This window comes from Mauremys reevesii, linkage group 3, assembly GCF_016161935.1.
Source record: "Mauremys reevesii isolate NIE-2019 linkage group 3, ASM1616193v1, whole genome shotgun sequence".
NCBI lineage: Eukaryota > Metazoa > Chordata > Testudines > Geoemydidae > Mauremys > Mauremys reevesii.
Genome location: NC_052625.1, coordinates 123709946 through 123733347, shown reverse-complemented (window position 1 = coordinate 123733347; position 23402 = coordinate 123709946). Strand labels below are relative to the sequence as shown.

Below are 23402 nucleotides of genomic sequence, written 5' to 3'. Positions count from 1 at the left end.
TCCCTTTCACCACATCCTCAAATATGAAGTGTTTATGCTTCCAAGTTCATTTAACTTAATACATAAAATATTATACAACCGGAAACCTGTTTAAACCTACTAATAAAGTTTCAAATAATCTAATATTTCTCAATCCTTGGAGACATGACTTTTTATAATATTGTGGAATAATGTAAAATAGTGAGGTCTGAGAAGCTATATACTGAAGCTTCTCATGAATAGGCACAAAGCAAAGTTTCCTTTCATTATGGTTATAATGAACAAGATTACTTTGCTCAGTCACATGAGATGATGATTGGAGCCCTGGTTATTGCTGGGGCTGGAATGCAGGGCTCATGTCCTGGGTGCACGTGAAGTATTCAGCAGAGTGGGAGGTTTGGATTGTGGAAGCCAATTAATAATTAACAAGGATTTGAAGGGATCTTAAATGTATGTTAGTTAAGTTAGCATGAGTTGGCTAGCTGTGACCCTAATGATGTGAGATTTGTAGAAGCAAGAGAATGTAAGACAGAGTGAACTGTGTGAAAGTTATTACGACCTTGCAATGTGCAGTCTTGTTTTTTTCTAGTAGTAAGACAAATAAGATAGCAAAGAAGCTTATGTATAAACAAATGCAAATGTTTTCTTTTTACTGTCTCCAGGATTGCTAGCTATTGTCTGTAACAAAGGTATAAATGCTTGTAGTGATTGTTTACTAATGGAGAGAGACCTGTCCGGGACAAGGGGCAACCCTGTTTCCTAGGACACTCTCTCCCTCTATTGTAATTACTAGAGAAAGAATAAAGTATTTGATTTTGCTGCACCCAAACAGAAAGCGAGAACTGAGTTTTTCTTCGACAGGATATTGACAGACGTTCTTCTCTTTGCATTCTCCTTAATTTTTTTAAACACTCTTTTACTTGTGTTCTCACAGATTACGGCAGGGATCTCAAACATGCGGCCTGCGGAGTTATTTGCTGCAGCCCGCCAAGCTCCCCGCCCACCTGGAGTTATTTCCTGCGGTTGCTGAGCTCCCTTCACCAGCCACCCCCTCCCCATGCTGCATCCCCGCTCCTCTGCCTACCTTCGGGTGCTTCCTGCCGCCAAACAGCTGTTTGGAGGTGCTTAGTGCTTTCCAGGAGGGAGGGGGGAAGAAGCGCGGAACCGCGCGCTCAAGGTAGGAGGCAGAGAAGAGCGGGTCAGGGGTGGGGATTTGGGGAAGGGGTTGGAATGGGGAAGAGGTGGAAAAAGGCGGGGCCTCATGGAAGGGGTGTAGTGGGGGCGGGGGCTTTTGTATCTTTACATGAAAAGGTGTCAGTGATGCGGCCCTCGGGCCAATGTACTTTTGTGGCCCTCGTGGTGATTTGAGTTTGAAATCTCTGGATTACGGCTTTCCCTTTCCATCTCAACTTGATGTGCTTGGCAGATTGGGGCCCTCTGAGTTGAAGAAAGAGACAATCAAGTACCTAGAGGTTAACTTTCCTAAGAGATGTTGTTTACATTTTAAATAAAAGAACAGAGTCAACTTAAAAATATACCTATATACTTCCATCTGAAAATTCTGTACTTAAGTGTTGTTACAAGTAACCCCAAAGGCTACTGGTAATTGAAAGGTAATTTTTCTTTTTTTTCCAGTCTGTTTATTTGTATGTTGGACAGCACTCTGCGTAATCACTTTCGCTGTTTTGTTAATGGTCACTTCCATCACTCCTGTACTGTTGTAGGGGATTAACTGTGTGATCTTCTCCAAGAGTGCCCACCAATAACAGCAGCAGCAAAGCTAGAACCAAAGAGGCAGCAGGCAGGTGTGCAGAGAGAAAGAGAACTCAAAGGAGTGGGGGGGGGGGTCCTGATTATGTGTACTGGTGTTGCCCTCATGCTCCCACAAAAGATCTTTATTTTAAAAAGGATCATGGAAGAAGAACCTTGTATTTTTTTTTAAATCTCAGAAAATATGCTCTAATAGGAAAATTTTATTTTTTTAAAATATGGACAACTTCAAACTGAGAAAGTCACTTTACAGGAAAAGGTAGGTGTCCCTGTCGGCTTAGTAGCTCTAAATTAAGCCCTGCTTAAACTTTTATTTTCCTTGCTTGTATGTGCTTTAGTACGGATTTCTTGTTTAAACCCTAAATGGGGATAGATTTTTTTTTTTAATTCACATTGTGCTGGTTCAATGTATGCTATGAAAATTCAAGCCACCTTGATTATTGTGAATTTCATAGTAACCTTTAAACGTTTTAACACCAAGTTTTCTGACATCTTTAGATCACAAGGAGAAACTTACTTCAGCAGCTCTAGGATAGCAAGCACAATATCATTGACGTAACAGAAACCAGATGCCTCTGACTTCTTAGCATGATGGAGTCCTCCAGCCCAATTAACAGCCATGTCAGTCTGTTGTCTATTTAATTTTACTGCCCCAGCTAAAATCATTAAGAAAAAAAAGTTAAATGTCTTTGAAAGTACTGGAAAGAAAATTGATAACATTTCTTGTAACAAGATTATCTCTTCATGCCACTTCTTTCAAGTCCATTTTGGACTTGCAGTTTTTAGAAAAAACTTTATATTACTATCATATTTGGTATTAAACCATCTGACAGATCTGATGCTTCACACAAAGCCACATACCACACACATTACTATGATCAAGTGCTCAAAAGCTTGTTTCTCTCATCAACAGACTATGATCCAATAAAAGATATTACCTCACCCACCTGGTCTCTCTACTATCCTGGGACCGACATGGCTACAACAACGCTGCTTACGACTAATAAAGCATTGTACTGATTGGTTTTAATTGCTACTGCCATATTAATATATTAAAAAACAAAATTAAGAAAACCACAAAGCCCAGGTAAACACCATATACTTACCAACAGAGCCTCCTGTTGACAGCTGGCAGAACTCAAACAGTCCATCAAACACAGGACAATCTTCTCCAACATTAACTGTGTAAGAAAAATGTTGTTAGTTTTCAAGTGCATAGTCCTAATATGTGCAGAGGTATTATAAACATATTACTCAAAAACACTCAAATATAACCAGTAGTATGGCTATTGTTCAAGTTCAGTTGACATTTTCATTGCATTCCATATTTCTAGCAGTTTAGTGATTCAACTGTACATTATACATTATGTACATTGACATTTTCAGCATATAGATGTACTTTTTAGGGACCAGAATTGCTTGTAGATGAATGAATGAACCTGAATTGTTGCTTAAGGTATTTAAAATTTTACACACAAGTCAGATGGAGTAATCTCTTTTACTTCTAGGAAGAGCTTTGACTAAATGTGTGTGTAACAAGTTTTGCAATCCCATGTAATATAACCTCTTTGTAAAGAATCATAAATGACACCTTCAAGTATTGTAGTTTATTTATTGAACAATTTCATATGCACTTGTGACATGCCTATTATTTCCCTCAAATTAATTCTTAATTTTAGCCAACTTCCCTCCAGCTAATAAAGGCCAATTCTAATATTCAGCTCAGTCTTCTTTTCACCCAATAGTTTTTACTTCTCCCACTCATTTCTGTAATGCTTCTTCAAAGTCAGGGGAAGTAACATTTCTCTAATCCAGTGGTTCTCAAACCCATTTTTTTTCCCCCCCGCAGACCACTTGAAAATTGCTCAGGGGCTCGGCAGGCCACTTAATGATCTTTCCAAATGTTGTTTGTATTGTTAGCTAACTATTGTAAAGCGCTTTGGATAAAAGCGCTATATCTAAAAAACCCTCAATAATAAACGGGTTTTGGTTCTACAAAGAAAAAGCACACAACTCATATTTTAATATCACTAGTCTTACCTTTCTAATGCGATGGATGTTCCCTCTCTCCCCCACCACAGCAACCACAGAGCTGAGGCTGGGAAAGAGGGCTGTCTCTCCCTTGCAGCCACAGCCCTGGAGCGAGGGAAAGTTGCCTCTTTCTCTGGCCACCGCAGTCTTGCATGTCCCAAATTTTCCCCATCCCCTCTTCTCACCCCAATGCCCCCTCCCACCTACCCTCTATTCCCCCCAAGGCCACCACCTCACCTTACATGTGCGTCTTCTCCAGGGTCCAGGCACCTAATTAGCGGAGCCATGCCTGCGTGGCTCCACTAATTAGGTGGACGGCCCTTCATTTTCTTGTGTGCAGCTGCCCAGGCACGCACCTTAGAGGGAACTATTCGCAGATCACCTAAATGGAGCTCTTGGACGACCACAGTTGGAGAACCTCTGCTCTATTCATAAAGCTCTTATCTTAGAAGATGTTTTAATTTTTACAAGCAACTAAGAACCAACAATCGTTAGGAGTGAAATCTGCCAGAGTACAATGGACCTACACGTAGCATTTACCTCACACTTAAGTTCTCAGAATGGTGTGTAGGCCTTCCTCAGGCTTTGTATTGGGGAAAATTTGACCCCATACTAATAACTGTATACTTGAAGAGCATTTGATGTTCTGAGTAGTCTTGAGACAAAAGCTAGAAGCTCTTTATAGATTGACGTAAAGGAGAAACAATGTCATGAACTCATTGTTAAATATTTAGACAACCAATGCATGTTCACTTTATATATAATGGAGTACTTAACAATCCAGTACATGAATAAATAATGTAGACTTAGTCCAATTTGGAGACTTACATCTCTGCATCTGCTTGCTATATTCAGACATATTGTCTGGCCTTATTGATCGAAGAAATTTGATGTATTCATCACTGTGGTACTTGGTCATTTCTTCAGCCGTAGCTTTATGGGGTCGCTGTAAACAAGAAAGTACAATTAATTTTACCATAACAAAAAACAATGTTGCAACAAATCTCAGTTTTAACAAATCAGATTAAATCAGAGACAAAATTCATGCAACCAATCTGATCTACCTTAAAGGGGTTATAAACAGACACTGGAAAAACTCGGTATTCTAAGCATACTTGGGTAGAGAGTAAAAGTGGCTACAACTCCTTTAATAAAATTAACATGCAAAATATTTTTAGTGCGGCCTCCATTATATTTTGCCAATTGTTGTGCTGACATAATTAATGATGGCAGAAATATTATATATTACCTTGAAACAAAAACATAAAAAAAACAAACTACCCACCCTACCCGCACGGGCCTATCACAGCTTTTCTGCCACATATGGGTAGAAAGCTGTGGCTCCTGTGTAAGTTGAAAGGTTCTGCTTCATTTTAAGTTACCAAAGACTGGGAGAAAAGAATGAAGATTAATTAATGTTTCCCAAATAGAAGAGGAAAATATCAGCTTCTAGAAATAATTCCTCATGTGTAACGGGGGGAAAAAGAAGGTTAAAAATGGCTGTATCTTTTAAAAGTAGTTTCAACATTTTCAGTGTCCAGACTGCTGCTTATACTCACATAAATTTCCATTTTTCTGTACAAGCCATAATTTAGCAACAAGTTGTGAGTCATACGGATCCTATGAGGTTTCATGGGATGGCCCTGCCCATAATAATAGTTTCCAATATCACCTATAAATGATAAACAATTATATTTAATTAATATTATGAGATATAACTTTTCACAGCATTCCCATCCCCCATATTTATTTGTTAATTATTTCTTCTAGTTGCAGACCTGCATACAGAGATAGACATAAAAGGGTTCATTTTTTAAATTTCTCCAACCAGGTTTGGGAGGGGTCACTGTGTATGAGATGTGTCAGAATCTTCAATTATCTTTAACACAGTGGTTTTACAGCATGACACGCAGAAGAGCTGGGCAGCCACATGATGTTACTGGGTCCACTGGAAAAGATGGATATGGAGCTTTATCAGGGGAACTGTTCCATAAAAGGGTCTGCCTCCTCCCAGAAGCAGCCACTCCCAAAGCAACTACCAAGGAAACCCACCAGAGGCAGCTCCGACCTGAGACACCCACTACCACTCCAGATAGGCTTCTATGGTGGCAACTATCTAGAAGCTACTGGTGCTGTCAAGAGAGACTACCACCAGCACTGCCAAGGTCAGCAGCCAGAGGAATCCTCATAGAACCAGCCACAGGAGGCAGTCAAAGGCAACCAGGTAGATAAAAATCAGTTTTGGGGGGGGGGGGGGTGTATTTTTTATTCTGTTTAAATTATTTTAAGTTTTTCTTTTAAAAAATAAGCCTGCTTAAATTTAAATCTGAATTTAATACAAAATATGTTAAGGCTTTATCATATAACCTCTTAAAACATCTAAATAAAAATATCAATATACTGAATCCACAAGCCTATCAAAAACTTTTGAGTTAAAGGCTGCTTTTATATATAAAGAAAGAATTAGGGGAAACTAACTTTTAAGCTCAAGCTTTATAAATATGGCATAATGGGCCATGTACTGTATTAAGGGCTTGTTTTGTTTAACAACAACATTTCTATGTTATTTTGTGCATTTAATTGAATTCCAGTTAACATCCTAATGCAGCTTGACACAAATTATGAGCAAAAAGTTTATTTCATAAACAAGCAATACATCATTTACCATTTTCTAACGTACTAAAATACACAATTCATATAAATCTGAAAATATTAAAGATATATAATTGCTAAAATAAATGTATATTGCTGTAGTGTACCCTCCTGGGTAGCAAAAAGATGTACCAAATCTAGTGTAAAGGCTCTATTTAGCTGAAAATGAACATGTTTTAATGGTCATACCAATCAATAAGAACATACATTTGTTTAGACAATACTGAAATACAAATGGAAAAGTTGATTAAAATCAATTACTTACATCTAGGATTTCTACTTGGTGATTTAAATCAATCCACCCCACAAAGAACTAGAGTGACCAGATGACAAGAACGAAATATTGGGACACATGGGGGGGGATGGGCGGGTGGGGGGGTGGGGGGGAGGCAGAGCCGAAGCAATAAATAAATAAAAATGCCCCAAGCCAACATATCGGGACAAAGGGACAAAAGGTGTCCCGACCATACATCCGTCAGGATGTGGGACAAACAACTGAATATCAGGACATCTGGTCACCCTACAAAGAACCAAGGGAACTACTTCAGAAGCAAAGGGAGAAAGGAAGCCAGAACCAGGAACCCTCAAGTGAAAGAGGTGTGTGAGGAAAGAAGGTGGCTACAGCTGTGGACTGAAACAGAATAGGAAGAAACTAACAAGCCCAAATGGAGGAATAAGATAACGGGAGACAGGAAACTTTGAAGAGGACTAACAAGTGGACTCCACTGGTGATTAATCTTCCTATTATGTTGTGATCAATTACTGTAACTCAGCTAAGCCAAACAGGCAAGATCATTTTACATGAACTTGTTGCTTGAATTAGAAAGAGATACACAGTCAGTTACTGTCTGAAACAGGAAGTGAGTTGGATCTAAAAGGCACCTTTTTAATTGCCAGATGACTTGCAGTTCCTGAGAATTCCAAATTTAAGCTTTATTCAAGTTTTCTTTTCTTTGTAACCTTGCTATCATAAGGTAATAAACCCGATAGTTCTGCGTAATGAATTTTCTGTATCACCTATTTTTGCCTTGTCCATTGTGTAAAATAAATGTTATGCCTATAACCTTGGATTCCATTTTATTTTTGAGGCTTTTGATTCTCAGTGACAGAAGATAGAGCAAATGTTACAAATGTCAGAAACTAGTTTTGATTTAATTTATTCAGTCCTAATGTCTAGAGAGCTCCTTTGTCAAATATTTAAGACAACCTTAAGTGAATAGCTTTGGGGTGCCAATTAGAAGTTTCAGAGTGCATCCTAAAAATCATTCCTGAAAAGACATGAGATAGAGGTATTTAAGAAAAAAAAGTCCGTCACAAACTGCCCCTTAGGATGCATATTTTACATATGTTTTGTTTCATTCAGAAACATTCCCCTGCACATTGCCCATTTTTTCAGAAGCTTATTTCTTTAAAAAAGTAAAATTAATCTTTTTATTCTCTCTAATTAACGTGTCATTTCACCTTCAGAATCAAGCTTCTTTTGGACTTCTCAGCTGTATGAACTTTCACCTTAATATAAGCACGTGAGCAGCTCACTGACTGGATATGATTACCCTTTGTGTTACCACCTTCCTTTATTTCAATACACAGAGCAGATCAGCTTTCGACAATACAGAAGCTCCCCCACTTACGCAAGGTGTTCTGGAATGGAGCGCTTGCGTAAGTCAAATTTTGCATAAATCGGGAACGTATCTCCGACAATTACGCAAAAAAAAAAAGCAGCTTATGGAACTTATGGAACTTTTTCCATAAATCCAGATTTCCGTAAGTGGGGTTTGCATAACCCGGGGAGCATCTGTATAAGCATACTACCGCTACTTAGGTAACTAGGGCATTACATAAAATTAATAGGGTTTTTACTCAACAAGTTTAATGGATAAAGAAAAAAGTTAGATAATTTCTTTAGTTCTTAAGGATCTAGATAGATAATTCTCTTATATGAAGGTCACCACCTTAGTTCTTACTGCATATCAGACTAACATTGGACAGAAGTTAAGATCAATAATTTTCCCACTTTCACATTTCACAGGCCACTTAGTAAGAAAGAACCCCATGGACCCATCTCCCCTCTCAAAACTTTCTGTACTGTGGACCATCGACTCCCTCAACCGTTTTGAGACCACTGACTAATGAAAATTCAAATTTAATGGTTATAGTAGGCACTCTATTATGTGTATTTTTAGTTCTCATATTTTGGCATTTAGCACAAAAAAGGTATGCTACTTTATTATCAGGGACATGAAACCTATTTGATGGTCTACAGGCATTTTTTTTTGGCAGGAATAGGTGACGACTGGGTGGAAAACTATTTACACTTAACCTGAAAAAGAGCTGGCTTGTCTCTTGTACAGCTGTTGCCAGTTGTGAACCTTAGAAAGTAGCCTGTGGGAGCAACTGCAAAAGCAATAACAATCCACAGTGGAGAACGGCTTGCTTCCAATGGCACCAGATTTTTTTTAGTAATTGACAATTTGTGCACCTGCAGACTAGAGACCATGGCAGGGCATAGAGAAAATTCTCATCTTGAACATAACTGCATTATAAACCATATATTGCTTACCAGATGACAGCCAAGACTTTGAACTTTTACCAAAGAGAAGAGCCACTGCAACTATGGAGTGCCAAAATAACAAGCTCAGACTATTCCACTGAGGAGGAGGCAGACACATTCTATGCCAGGTCAGTCCTTCAGTGGCTCTCAGCCAGCCCCCAGGTAAAGAACACCCCCATAGCTGATAGGTGACAAACTCAGATATTATTGTGGCTAGGTCCGTACTGGAGACAGGAATCATTTTCAGGAAATTGTACCAAACTGGCATTGCTGTCTTGGTGTCCATGAGCGAAGATGAACAGAGTAAAAACCTCAAATTAAACTAACTTGAGCAGACACAAGCATTTTAATGAGCCAAATTTATCTACCCTGAAAAAAGTGCATCATCTCTGTTTTATTCTGATATAGCTTGACCCAGGTTGTTTTTGCTCAAGTCCTAATATTTTAATATAAAAAGACCCAACCCAACACCCTGAAATCAACAGAAAGACTCACCAACTTCTGCTGGAGTTGGATCAACCTGTAAGGGTACACTTACACTACTGTGAAAGATAGGCAGAATGGCCATAGCTAGCCTGGGTCAGCTGACTTGGGCTCACAGGCTTTAACTACAGAGCTATAAAACTGCAGCACAGATGTTCAGGCTTAGGCTGAAGCCCGGGGTCTGAGATCTTGAAAGAGGGAAGGGTCCCAGAGCCCACGCTCCAGCCTGAGTCTAACAGCTACACAGCAATTTTATGGTCCCATGAGCTTGAATTAGTTGACCCCAGCTCTGAGACTCGATGCTACAGGTTTTTTATTGCAATGTTGGCATACATTAAGTGAACAGGAATCCACTCTGTTTGGGCCTGATGAAGAGGGCACTATAACCTTGTCTACACTTGCGGTGGTGTGTAGGATACACATATTTAAACAGACTCAGACTTTAAGGTCAGAAGGGACCATTATGATCATCTAGTCTGACGTCCTGCACAATGCAGGCCACAGAATCTCACCCACCCACTCCTGTATCAAACCTGTGTCTGAGCCATTGAAGTCCTCAAATCATGGTTTAAAGACTTCAAGGTGCAGAGAACCTTCCAGCAAATGACCCGTGCCCCATGCTGCAGAGGAAGGTGAAAACCCTCCAGGCCTTCTGCCAATCTGCCCTGGAGGAAAATTCCTTCCCGACCCCAAATATGGTGATCAGCTAAATCCTGAGCAGAAAGGCTCCAGGAGCTTGGAGGCAGCGGGGAAAGACTCTGGCAGCTCAATGATGTCTTTCACTACAATAAGGAAAGGCTCTGGCAGGGGGAGGCAGAGGAACACTACACTGCTAAATATAGCAGTGTAGACATGGGAGACACTATTTGTACATGTAGAGTCGTGTAGGATATATACCCTAGGGTTCAGGCATGGAGAGCACAGTACTTGCTTAAGTCTCACTGTCTAAACTGATATTTATACATGAACTAACTGGGCGTGCAGTGTCTGTACTCTACATGCCACAGTATGTGTTGATGTACATACAGACAAATACACAAGTATTGGGATGGCTCGGTGAACTGCCTAAGTGTGTTACTACCATATTGATGACATAACCGTGTACCAGAGAATTATGCTAGCAAGAGCCCCAAGGGAAAATAAACAGTTGCACATCACAACACTATAGGTTGTCTGAGAAGACTGAATACAATCACCTTAAAGCAAACCATTACACTTATACTAGGTCCTACAACTAAACAGCCCATTATAATCAGTGTCAAAAAGTCTACTAACAACAATGCAATATTTTAATTAAAAAATTCCCCTGGTAAGAGATCAACCACCACTGCAATCATATCCAGGCCTGAAGCTTGATTGGGTTATAAGATACTTTAGACAGTAACATGTTGCTGGAATTGGCTAACACACCTTACCAAATGTTACCATATTTGGTAATCAGGCAAGCATCCTCCAGAGTAATATATGCTGCTGAAAGTATAGGTGAAAGACCCAAGCAGGTAAGCATTTAGTTTTATGAAACTACTGCTGAACCACTAAATCATAAGGCTTTGGGCCAGAAATACAGTCTGGCACTTAAGGAGCCAAATTATTGCACAATAAAGCCTTTGAATAGTATATTTTCTCCAGGTGTTAAAAAATGCATCTTGGAATGCTATTTATGCTTAATAAAAAGAGTTTACATTTCCTACTAATCTTCTAACTTAAAAACAACATTTTGGAGATTAGTAACTAGGGCAGTGTTTGAAATAGAGACCGTATTACTGATTTTTTCCCCCTCAAAAGGTTAATGGATAAAGAGACAAACAGAATTAAAAGCAGCATTCCAGATCATTGAGTAAAATTAAGTATTTCTACTCAGTCCACCTAATTTATTTTTTAAAGCCTCTAACAGAAAGAACTTATAAATATATATTTCAGTGTTCAAGTCCTTCTGAGAAGGATGTGTTTAAGAAACCTGGGATATTTCAGAAATGCACAACAACATGGCAAGCAGAAACACCTTTTCGATCACACATCACCCTTCATGAAACTTAGGCTGTGGCTACACTTGCATTTCAAAGCGCTGCTTTGAAGCGCTAAGTGTAGTCAAAGCGCCAGCGCTGGGAGAAAACTCTCCCAGCGCTGTCCGTACTCCACCTCCCTGTGGGGAATAACGGACAGCGCTGGGAGCGCTGGGGCTTTGACTACACTGGCGCTTTGTAGCGCCGCAATTTGCAGCGCTGCAGAGGGTGTGTTTTCACACCCTGCTGCAGCGCTGCAAATTTGTAAGTGTAGCCAAGCCCTTAGTCAAGATAAGTATATGTTTTCATTTAAAAAACTTGTCCTGGTATCCTCCATAGATGTATTCATCACATCTATGAACCTTTACTTCAATTTGCAAGGAAGTCCTCCTTTCCAGAAAAATATTTATAATAAATTTTACAAAGTCAGTTTAAGCACCTATATGTGAAATGTAAGCAGTTTGCACATTTGGCTAATAGGAATATAATGGCATTTTCCTTTTAGAGGTAAAAGAACAGCATTAGAAACTGTAAGGGGACAAATACCTCAGGCCTTGTCTACATTTACGGTAGCATCTAGAGCAGTGGTTCTCAAGGCCGGTCCGCCGCTTGTTCAGGAAAAGCCCTTGGCGGGCCAGGCCGGTTTGTTTAGCTGCCATGTCCGCAGGTTTGGCCGATCGCGGCTCCCACTGGCCGTGGTTCGCAGCTCCAGGCCAATGGGGGCTGTGGGAAGCAGCAGGGTCGAGGGATGTGCTGGCCGCCCTTCCCGCAGCCCCCGGAGCGGCAAAACACGGCCAGTGGGAGCCACGATCGGCCGAATCTGCGGACACGGCAGGTAAACAAACCAGCCCGGCCCACCAGGGGCTTTCCCTGAACAAGCGGTGGACCGGCTTCGTCAATTACTGATCTAGAGTACAGGCATTACATGTGTAGCTCCATGCCTGCAGTAAGTCAGCTGCATTTACACATTTCAAGTGACAAACGTGGCTACCTGTGGCAGCAAAAGATTGTAGAAATGTGGGTAGCAGTGTGGAAAGGCTCCAGAGCAGCGAGGAACTGCTTGGCACGGGCAGGCAGCAGGACACTACGCTGCTGAAAATAGCAGTGTAGAAATGGGAGCCACTGCTTAGGTGTGTAGAGAGAGTGTAAGGTATTTACCTTAGCATTTAGGTGTGCAGGGCATTTTACTCATCTAAGCCATGCTGCACCCAGCGGGCCGGGCCGGGCTGGTTTGTTTACCCTCGACCCTTACTGCAGGCTATTTATACCCATCATAGCTGGGCGTAAAAGTGTCTGTACTCAACACGCTGCTGTAAATGTACACATAACTTGATGACTACCCTAAGACCACATATTCTATCACAACTACTCTGGTGACTTCTGCACATCTGATTTTTGCCAGTGTAGGTGAGTCTCTAGTAAGCTGGAGAAAACTATAGAGGGGAAGGAAAGAGAGTAAGAAAATCAAGAGGAGGAAAAATGTAAGTGAAAAAAATTAGAGACAGTAAAATAAGAGAGAATAGACAAAAAATAAGATAGCAATTTCTGGGACAAGGCATAAGGGACTCAAGGGGGAAATCTACCAGTTTGTCACAAAAGCGTTTCAGCAAAGAAAGATACAGAGCAATTGCTTCCAAGTCTGGCCAATATCAATTATATGGTTGTCAGTCACAAATAACTGCACTAACAGTGCGACACTGTCATGCACAAGAGTTCTTCCAAGCATAAATTGCGACAAACCAAATAGAAATTAAAAAATAAGGTTTGTTTTCTGCCCCTGCATTGTCCTCATGTTATGCTATAAAAATGGAATACCAATGGAGACTAGATGTCCTAGCAACTTTTTTTTCCGCTTCTCCCAATTTGTCTCACAGCATTAACTGAAATTAAAATATTTCAAACTTACAAAATTACTATGCCACATTCTGAACTCTGAAGTACTTACTTTAAACTGCATATTATACTTGCCTACAACAATGCTCTCTTTGGAGTAGATATGATCCTGAATTTAGAAGAACAGTTAGCAAGAACTAACAGGTATGCACAGGTTTTGGGGGGCTTTTCCAGATTAACTCTTTCACAGTAAGTGCTAAATACCCATAGTTCCCCATTGAATTCAATGGGATCTACTACCGTTAACTATTAAAAAAAAAAAGCTTGCATATTCAGTAGCTACAAGCAAGCTTACAAAGCAGCCAAGTCTGTAGAAGCACTTCAATAGGCTGCATCTTTAGTAAGCATTTTTATAGCAGTAGCATAAAGTTTCTCAAGTCAGTTCAGTAACAAGTACAATTAAGAAGTCAGTCTTACACTAGTAGGATCAGAGCCAAAAAGAGTATACCACATTTTGTAAATTAAGCTACATATAAAAAAAGTTATGTATGCACAAGACATAAGGCAATACATGTCTGCTCAACTGAAATAAAATGTGGCTACTACATTACCATAACATACTTCCAAAACATTACACTTGAAGTAACTGTGCAATTATTTCGACTCTTTTTTCCAAGTGATAATTTACTCCCACATATTCAATTCCATATGAAAATTCTATGGTTTCTACTAAAGTCATTACAAATGTATCTAGAAAGCAGTGGATAAATTCATGGTGCAATATTTGGAAAGGTAGTCAGCCAATCCTGGGATCTGCACATTCACTTCAGTCTTTTCTATTAGTTGTGCATCCAAAGATTTTTCTTAGCATGTCTTAAACTTGCCAGCATAGTCACAACTACAATCGAAGACCAGCCTAGTACCACTATAGGAACACAGCACGAAGGCTGATGTATGGGTTTCCAGACTATTAGGCACAGGACTTGGAAACATGTATGAAATAGTTTTCAGTTTTAGAATACTTTACATATGCATATAACATGCTGAACTGTGGCTGATTTACTTTACAAATGTTCTTGTATCAAACGGGTTTAGTCTTGCCTACATGGAACATATTCCAGCCTAGATCTCTACAATATCAGTGCAGAAGGGACCTTTTAAACATCCATATTAAATTACGCAAGAAAGATAATCTAAAAATACTTGTAATATGTTTGCCTATGATACATCAATGACCTGGAAGAAAACAAAATCAACTCTGATAAAGTTTGAAGCTGACAAAAGAATTGGGGGACTGGTAAATAGTAAAGAGGACAGGTCACTGACACAGAGTGATCGGATTGCTTGGTAAACTGGGAGGCAAGTCAACAATGTATGTTTTAATATGGCTAAATGTAAATCTAAACCTAAGTATGGGATATAATCCTTGTTCCTGAGTGTGTACAAGATGGGGGACTCTATTCTGGGAAGCAGTGACTCAAATTTTTTTGGGAATAATCAGCTGAATGTGCGCTCCCAGTGCAATGCTGTGGCCAAAAAGGCTAACACAAGTAGGATTAGAGAGGCTATTTTACTCTTGTATGTGGCACTGGTGCAACAGCTGCTGGAGTACTGCAACCTGTTCTAGTATCTACATTTCAGGAAGGATGTTAATAAATTGGAAAGGGTTCAGAGAAGAACCAAAGAATCATAGGATTAGAAAACATATCATACCTACAGTAAGAGACTCAATGAGCTCAATTTATTTAGGTTAACAAAGAGAAGGTTAAAGAGTGACTTCATTGTAGTCTATAGGTACCTACATGGGGAACAAATATGCTAAAGGGCTCTTCAATCTAGCAAAGATATAACAAGATCCAATGGCTGGAAGTTGAAGCTAGACAAATTCAAAAAGAAAATAAGATGTGAATTTTTAACAGTAAGGGTCATTAACCACTGGAGCAGTTTACCAAGGGTCACATGAAATTCTTCATCTCTGGCAATTTTAAATCAAGACTGGATGTTTTTCTAAACTATGCTCTAGGAATTATTTTGGGGAAGTTCTAGGACCTGGATTATGCAGGTCAGACTGCATGATCACCATGGTCCCCTCTTACCTTGGATTCTATGAATCTACTCATCAGCTGCAACTGTGCTAGTTACAGTATTGTTAGAAACTGTACAGTATGGTTCTACAAAACTGTGCTTAACCACTTTAATAGTTCATTGTATCTAAGCACTGTTCTAGTCAACCTGAACAAGGACCTAAGAGACACTTGTAAAACAACAAAATACCATTTTAATATACTATATTGTCTACATCACACACTATGCCCAAGCTTCGATTCAGGTTTGAGCCCTCCACCTCCCTTCCCTCCACACACAAATCAGTCTGACTCAGGTCAGCAAGCACTCAGGACCATGCTGGAGTGAGTCAGAGCCCAAGTCTCACCGTATTTGCACTGTGGATGCAGCTGAACCCACAGAACCAAGTCTAAAGGTCTGCATGGGGCAGCATGGACACGTTAGCATGGCTGTGAGATCCAGGTCCAGCAACTGTCAGGCCAAGTTTACAATACAACCTATATGCTTAAACACAGGCTTGGGAACATTGAACAAGAACAGGTCCCATAGACCTGAGTTTACAATGCAGTGTGCACATACCCTTAAAGCCAATTCTGAAGGCTGGCAATAGAATGAATTTACTCTAAAAATAGCATCAGTTCAAGTAAAATAATGGTCCCTTCACTGCAGTTAGCCTACAATTTGAAAGACAAACTAGGGTTCTTTCTAGCTCAACACATCACCACCAGCAATAAAAATTTTGCAACATGGACTTAGTTAACAACTCTGTTACAAGCGTAAGCTGGAGTAAAATCAAGCTAGTTCTCCCATTGCTGAGTTTTGCCATACTAATGAGACTTAAAGGTACCAAGACTGTCAATAAGACAGGCAGATGTTAATTTCAATTCATACAGTAAGCAGATTTTCAAAGTGAAATGCTGATTTGAAATAGTAACTTTTCTCTGCCAATAGCCATACTAAAATTATTACAAAGCAGGGAAGGTACTATATTACATCTTAAAACACACTACATTGAATTGCAGTGCCTTTTTTATACCGTAATTTTTAGTGTACACTTCTTGACTTCTACATATTTTCAGAGAAACAAAGTGAAAATTAGAAGCAAAACTTAAATGAAGGAGCCATGTTTCTATACAAAAGTCTTTGACACAACAAACTGCAAAGAAATCTTTAATGAACTCCAGTTTGATGTTGTCAGTTACGTGTAAGTTTGCATCCACCCACAGATGTACTTCCCTATCTGTTGTTGTATTTTCATATTACAACTTTTATATCATTTAAGGTTGTGAGCCCTTTTCCCATTACATACAGTAGGAAGAATATTTACAAACCTCTGTAGGTACAACACAGCATAGAAATTAGAAGAAATGCTGAATGAACTGTAAGTGAATTAGGAACTTTTCCCAGAGGTACTAGAATTAGTTTAAAAAAATTTCTCTGATGAGCTTTGCTAATTTCTAAGTGTGCAGTTTTGACTTATTACATTTGGAAAGAAAGTCAAAAACAACCATTGACTTTGGCACTTTTTTTTTTAAAACATGAAACCAACATTGAATAAAGTCTTCTGAAAGGTTCTAACCCAGATGAATACCAGGAATATTGATGATCACAGTAGACAATGGGAAAGATACTCTGACAGAGCCAGAAAAATGTTAAAAAATTAGGAGTCTGAACAGTCATGAAGGAAAATACTGAGTCTCCAACTGATCACAGGAACATCCATTTTCCTGGAAATCTGAGGTGGTGGTGATCAATTTGATCACTAGTTCATCACCCTGCCAACACAGAACTGTCCCTTAACCCAGTGCTTTTTTCTTCCCCCTCCCCCGTGTAGTTTTTCAGCTGTGTAGGGATCCAAGCAATGGTGCTTACAATTCTTATGCTACTATTAAAACGCCAGAGTATTGCACTCTAATGAAACGGTATCTATATTTATCAAGTAGACTTTGTTTTTTCTGATACATTGACACAACTGTGTACCTACATTTTTAGTTGCAAGACAGGCAAATATAAACAAATATCAATGCAATCTTTCCTTGAGCAAGACTAACAGTGCCTACTCTTCTACCAGAGAAGTCAGATCCCAGTTTGAGCAAAATGCTCCTTAATAGGGGCCTCCTTTCCCCCTTATGCTGAACAAAGAAGCAGAGTGAAGGACAAAGAGAAGGGGGCGGCAACCACACAACTCTGCCTGACTTGGCAGCATGTTAGAAACCCTGACTAGGCCCCAACAAATCTGCCATTTTTCTGAATAGACAAGGTAGGTGAGGAAATCTCTTTTGTTGGACCAACTTCTACTGGTGAAAGAGAGCTTTTGAGCCACACAGAGCTCTTCTTCAGGTCTGGGATTTCTGACCAACCTGATCTACCACAACAGCAGCACCTAGGCTGGAGACACTCCTCTCCATATCTCAAATTATGACAACGTATGTAATGCAAAGCAATCTCATCACCTTTCTTCGCTACCTCAAACACCAAAATTCCCAACTGTCAAGAATAAAACCTACCCCATGCATCTTTATTTATGCAGAAATGTAGCCACAAGCAAGTAATCTGACCAATAACTTTAGCCTAACGCTGCGAGCAGAAAATCAGCGAGCAAAGGGAACTTTCCTGCTCTGTGTAGAGTGGGGATTTTTGCGGGGTGGGAGGCAGGGAGGTTTCCACCTTACGGGGTGCTGCAAATACATGAAACTCAATGCAAAGCATCCCACGTTTCAAACAAGGCTTAGCTATGTATTATTGGTCAGACCAGTCACAAGACGTAGTTTGCGGAATCGATGAGCAGGGGAGCACCCCGAGCCCAGACGCGCAGACACATTCAACAAACCGTCGTGCGCGCAATTGTGTTTTTCCCCGGCCGGGAGGCTGCCACAACACAAGGGGCAGCCGCCGCGGTTCAGCGCCCTCAGCCACCCGCTTCTCCGTAGGAGACACGGAGGCCGCCAGCGGGAGGCTCCCCAGCCGCTACTCTGATAACGGGGGCTGCGATCGGCCCCAGCAGCCCGCAGCCGCCGTCCCCCGGCGGAGCCGCCACCCGCCGCGCCTGGAACCAGACACCCCGCGCCGGGGCGGCCTGCGCGGGGCGGGGGGGAGGCGGGAGAGCTCCCGGGGGGCTGCGATCGAGACGGGGAACCCGGGCCCCGGCCCCGCCGCTCACCGTCATAGTAGTAACAGACTTTCTTCTTGCCGCCGCCCTGACTGTACGCCATGGGGCCGCCGGGAGGCCGAGGCCGAGCCGGGCGGGAGGGAGCTGAGCGAGCGTGAACTCGCGACGCCGGGGGCAGCGGCAGCAGCAACGCACCGGCCCGACCATCAACAGCGGGGAAGGGGGACGCGCCCACTCTGCGGCCGAGCCGGGGGGAGGAGGTTGGTGCGCGTCCCCCCCGCCCCGCGTCCCTCGCCCCGTTCGCCCGCCGCCCTCCAGCGCTGGACGCGAAGCCGCGCGGAGAGACTCCCCCCCCGGCCCGAGCGGGAGGCGATGGAAGGCGCCCCCGTTACAAAGGAAATGGGTGTGGGCCCCACCCTCCGCGTTACACAGTGGTACAGCCCGCCTGCCCGCGCGAGGTAGCGGGCGACGTGCGCTCTCCCCCTCCCCACAATGAGGCTGGCCTCTGGGCTGGCGCATGCGCGAAGCCCCCCCCCCCCCCGGACTATCGGTCTGAATCCCGTCGCGTGTTCCAGGGGGAGGCGGGGTTCGGGAGGGGGCTGCGGAGCGCCCGCCGGCTGCGCGCGTCTGACCCTCCAGCCCCGGGGGAAACCAGCTCCCGCAGCACGCAGAGCTCCGCGCCCACGGGCTGCGGTCCAGCTCCCTGCCTTCCCCGCCCTGGCAGGCAGAGCCACCCCTCGGGGTGCAGGGGGCCCCGCTACACGGGCTGCGGTCCAGCTCCCTGCCTTCCCCGCCCTGGCAGGCAGAGCCACCCCCTGAGAGCTGGGCTGGCACCAGCAAAACACGGTCGCTGGGTTGGGATGGGGTGAAGCGGGGCCGCCCCCAGGATGGGTGTGCTAAGCTAAAGCCAAAGAGTTCAGCCCTAGGGGGGAGGGGGGAACCTATAACCTGAGCTCCACTGCCCAGGGCTGAAGCCTTTGGGCATCGCCTTTCGGCCTGGGCGGTGGGGCATGGCCTTCAGGCCTAGGCCCTAGCAAGTCTAATGCCAGCCCTGGCAACTCCATTAAAATGGGGTCATGATCCACTTTGGAGTCCTAACCGAGTTTGAGAACTGCTGCACTAGGGATACCCAACATTTGCTATCTCTAAAACAGCTGTGCATGCACCACTGCATTTACTTCAGAGTGACGTGTTGTACAGACTGGTCAATAAGTCTGGCAAAAGGTTTACAGCTGTGCTACAGGCACTGACTTTCCAATGTGTTGGAGGGTGCTTGACCCCGCCACCTCTACCCTCAGCTCCACCCTCCCGTCTTTCCACCCCATTCCACCCCCCAAGCACACCTTGTACTTTCTCCTCCCTCTTTTCCCCCCAGAGCCTCCTGCATGCCACGAAACAGCTGATTGCAGCAGGTGAGAGGGGAAAGCACTGATCAGCTGGGCCTGCTGGTGGGTGGAAGGCACTGTAGGGGAAGAAGCGAGCTGATAGGTTGCCAGTGAGTGCTCAGCACCCGCCACTTTGTTCCCCGTGAGTGCTACTGGGCTGGAGCATGCACGGATTTGGCGCCTATGAGCTGTGCTCAGCTTTACTCAGATGGCCTTAGCGTATAATATCAGCCATCAATAGATTGATACATCTGTAAAATGCACACAAGCGGTAAAGGATACTCTAGGGAATTAACAAAGAAAGAAAATAAAAATCTCAGTATAGGTTTACTTCAGTGACTGTCACAAGCAGTATCTGCAGTGTCTCTTTCCAAAATGCATGAGTGGTTCTCTTTTGAACTATACTGTTACTGTGAATTCATGAAAACACTTCCATTTCAACATGTGAATATTTTTCATTTTCACGAATGTCACTATTTTACATGTTTTTCAGCAAGAATAATTACTCATGAGGGTGCCTTACTTATACCATGCCACATGAAATTACATCAGATGATTTTATATGAGAAAGCATTAAGCGGTTCTTTCATTCAGAGTAGTGTATTAGCTAACATTTTTCCAGGTATGATAACTGCACGTAGGCAGAGGGGTGCTTTATGCTTTTCCATTCAGAGTGCATTTAACGCTATCATAAAGGCTGTATATGATAATTGTAATTATTGACACTGCTGTTATTCCTATGTAAGATCATATAAATGTCTCTTATACCTAGGAAAAGCACGATCCCTACTTCTTGTATGTACAGTAGCCATGATTTTACAAAGTAAACCATGTTGCACAGCCAAGATTGAAACAGGGCCAAATTTTCCATTTCTGGAGCTTTGTGATCAACTTGCCCCACCCCTCTGGTGACAGGACACACAGTACGGTGGCCATAGAGGTCCAGAAGCAGATTGCTATAGCCATCTAGAAGCTTAACACTCCTGACCGCTACAGGTCTGTTGCTAACCAGCTTGGTGTTGGCAAATTGAGGGTGGGAGCTGTGATGGTGGAGGTTTCTGAGGTGTTCAGACATGTGGGTTACTCAAAGGTGGTGAACATAGACAATGTCCCTGAAATAACTGATGGTTTTGAGTAAATGGAGTTTCTTACCTGCGCCAATGCCATGGATATAGGACTCATGTTCCCTGGACTGAGAGTTAAGCAGAATGCACAGCCTTCACACATAATGCTAAGATGAAATTTACAAGTGATATTGTTTAAAAATTCAGACCATTTTAGCTTGGGGCGATGCAGTTACTGTGGTTTACTACCCTTGGTTTCTTAATCTTTTCAGGCATGCCACTGGAGGACATAACAATCCTGGAGGTTCCTGTCTGCAAAGGGACATAGGAGCAACCCACCCATGTATACCAAAGATGTTTTCAAGTTTATGGTAACTGAGCAACACATCTACAAATGGAATGGCTGGTGACTTACAGATGGAGGCCCGGAAGACATGCCCTTTCCCAAAATGTTACTACCCATCTGGAGTGCCTACTCTGGGAAAAAGTTTGCAGCTATCAGCACCATGCATTGGTCAAAATTCTTGGTGGGATTAACAGGGTGTTGTGCTAGCATCCACTTGGCTTACTGCCTCCCTGTAAGCTGCTGAAGTCTCTCTGCATTCATGCAGTTACCCGGGTGCAGCTATGGCTTATGATATCACCTGCTCAGACTATATCTACCTATGGACCACAAACAAACACACGGGACAATACAGACTCTCAGAGAACTGCACAGCCATCACCGCCCCCTCCCCCCCTTTGCCAGCACATTTCTGGACTGCATACAAACCCCCTCCCCGCCACATACACACCATATTTCAGACAGGATTTCCCATCCCCCATACAGTTTACAGTTTAGCTTGATCAATTTGTACAGTGTGGCTTACTATAAAAGAAAGCAATATAAAAGTTCTTATTTTTAATACCAAAAGCACATCTTTGTAAGAATGTGAGAGTATCTAGTAAAAATGTCATTGTATATGCTTGTGTTATTGCTGTTTGCGCTTTCCCGTCTCCATTTTGAATTCTACATGGTGTTGGGAGTGGGTGGGAGATGTCAAGGCGCTAGCATGCATTCTGCCATGAGCAGCTACACGCTGCTATGGTGGTATGTAAACAAAATTGCATTGGGTCATAAACCGGAAATCCTTCTTATTCATGTATTAATAACACGGGACATGGAGCCAGAAACTTATCAGATTCCAGGACTACTACTGATTTTTCTGTTTCTTCTGGTGGTTTTGCGATGGGCTTCTCTTCTGGAGGGGGATGGTCATCAAACAGCTCCTCCATGTATGGACCTAGGATGTGCTGCAGCTGCTCCAGTGGTAAAGCCTCATAGGTCATTGGCATCAGCACCAGTCACTTTGCTAGCCTGATCCAGCAGCTGCTGGCTCCACTGTGGTGTATTAAATTTGGGGGTTAGAAGGTTGATCAGGCCACTGTGAACTGCTGTTGGCTCAGTGCAGTACCCAGACCCTGGGCAAAGTCCTCGTAAAAGAGGCAGGATGACAGGGAGTTCCCAGAGGTGCGGTTCTCATCCCTGGCTTTCCGATTGTCACTCTTGAGCCACATAATTTGCTCCCTGCACTGATCACCAGTCCATTTAATCCCCAATGCTGCTAGCTTGTCGGCTATTTCTTGTTACACAGGTAATTTCTGCTGCTCTTACCAAAGTTGGACATTTTGCTCACCTCACACCAAAGATTTACCGGTATCTGACTAGTCCCATGACCAGGTAGCAGCATGCTTTGCAAAGAACTTCTTGTTGGTGGACATAGTCAGCTCAGGAGAAGGTTCACTCTGCTTGCACTTCAGTGGTCAGAATAAAATGGAAAGGTTACACACTGAGCAGCTGAAGTTGAACCAGGGGGCTGCTTCCATTTCCTGGGAGTTGACTGGCCAGTATTGGGATAGAAATGGCAAGGAACATTGGCTCCTTGGAATAGCATTGACAGACTCTCAGGACACAAGTCTCGGGACCTGGGCCCAAGCTACATCCACATTGTAACATGGATTTTGGCCTGAGTCCCAGTGGGATTTGGGCTCAGACCTCTCCCCACCGGGTCCTGAGGGCATATTGGCATGAGTCTGACAGACTTGTGTGTACACGGAAGGGGAATCCGGGCTTGAGCCTGGGATGACATTGCAATGTAGGCCTACCTTTAGGAGCCTATCTCCAGGAGAGGGACTGGACTTAAGATACTCCACTTTGTGAATCACAATGATTCACAAAGCCTGAGTTAGGTGCCCCAGGCTTCCTATACAATAAATGGTGAGAGATAAGTGCCTAAGAACGAGAGCCATAAAAGCCATTCTCTGCCTAAGCAAGCCAATAGAAGATAATAACAAGGTGTGTCTTAAGCCCTGTCCCTCTCCCAGAGATAGGCTCCTAAAAGTTTGTCTATACTTCAATGTAAGCCAGATTCAGGCTCAAGCCTAAATCCCCCTTCTAGATACCAAAAGTTAGGTGTCGTGACACTGAGTCCCTTTGTA

The 23402-nt window shown here is 42.7% G+C and overlaps 1 protein-coding gene and 1 long non-coding RNA gene across 2 annotated transcripts in view; one reads left to right on the top strand and one right to left on the bottom strand.

The window, feature by feature from the left end:
• The window catches only part of HDAC2 (histone deacetylase 2), a 45741-nt gene extending 27002 nt beyond the window's left edge, over positions 1-18739 (bottom strand). Inside the window, exons 1-5 of the mRNA XM_039531993.1 lie at positions 18527-18739; positions 5340-5452; positions 4609-4726; positions 2856-2930; positions 2267-2405 (exon numbers count right to left, since the gene is read on the bottom strand). Coding sequence (XP_039387927.1) covers positions 2267-2405; positions 2856-2930; positions 4609-4726; positions 5340-5452; positions 18527-18578 — 497 coding nt within the window. The 5' untranslated portion in view covers positions 18579-18739. The remainder of the gene's footprint in view (positions 1-2266; positions 2406-2855; positions 2931-4608; positions 4727-5339; positions 5453-18526) is intronic.
• A 409-nt stretch (positions 18740-19148) lies between these two features.
• On the top strand, positions 19149-21885 carry LOC120401770. Its single transcript, XR_005596719.1, has 2 exons — positions 19149-19887; positions 21197-21885. It is a non-coding gene; the product is annotated as an uncharacterized LOC120401770 (long non-coding RNA).
• Positions 21886-23402: the final 1517 nt, after the last annotated feature.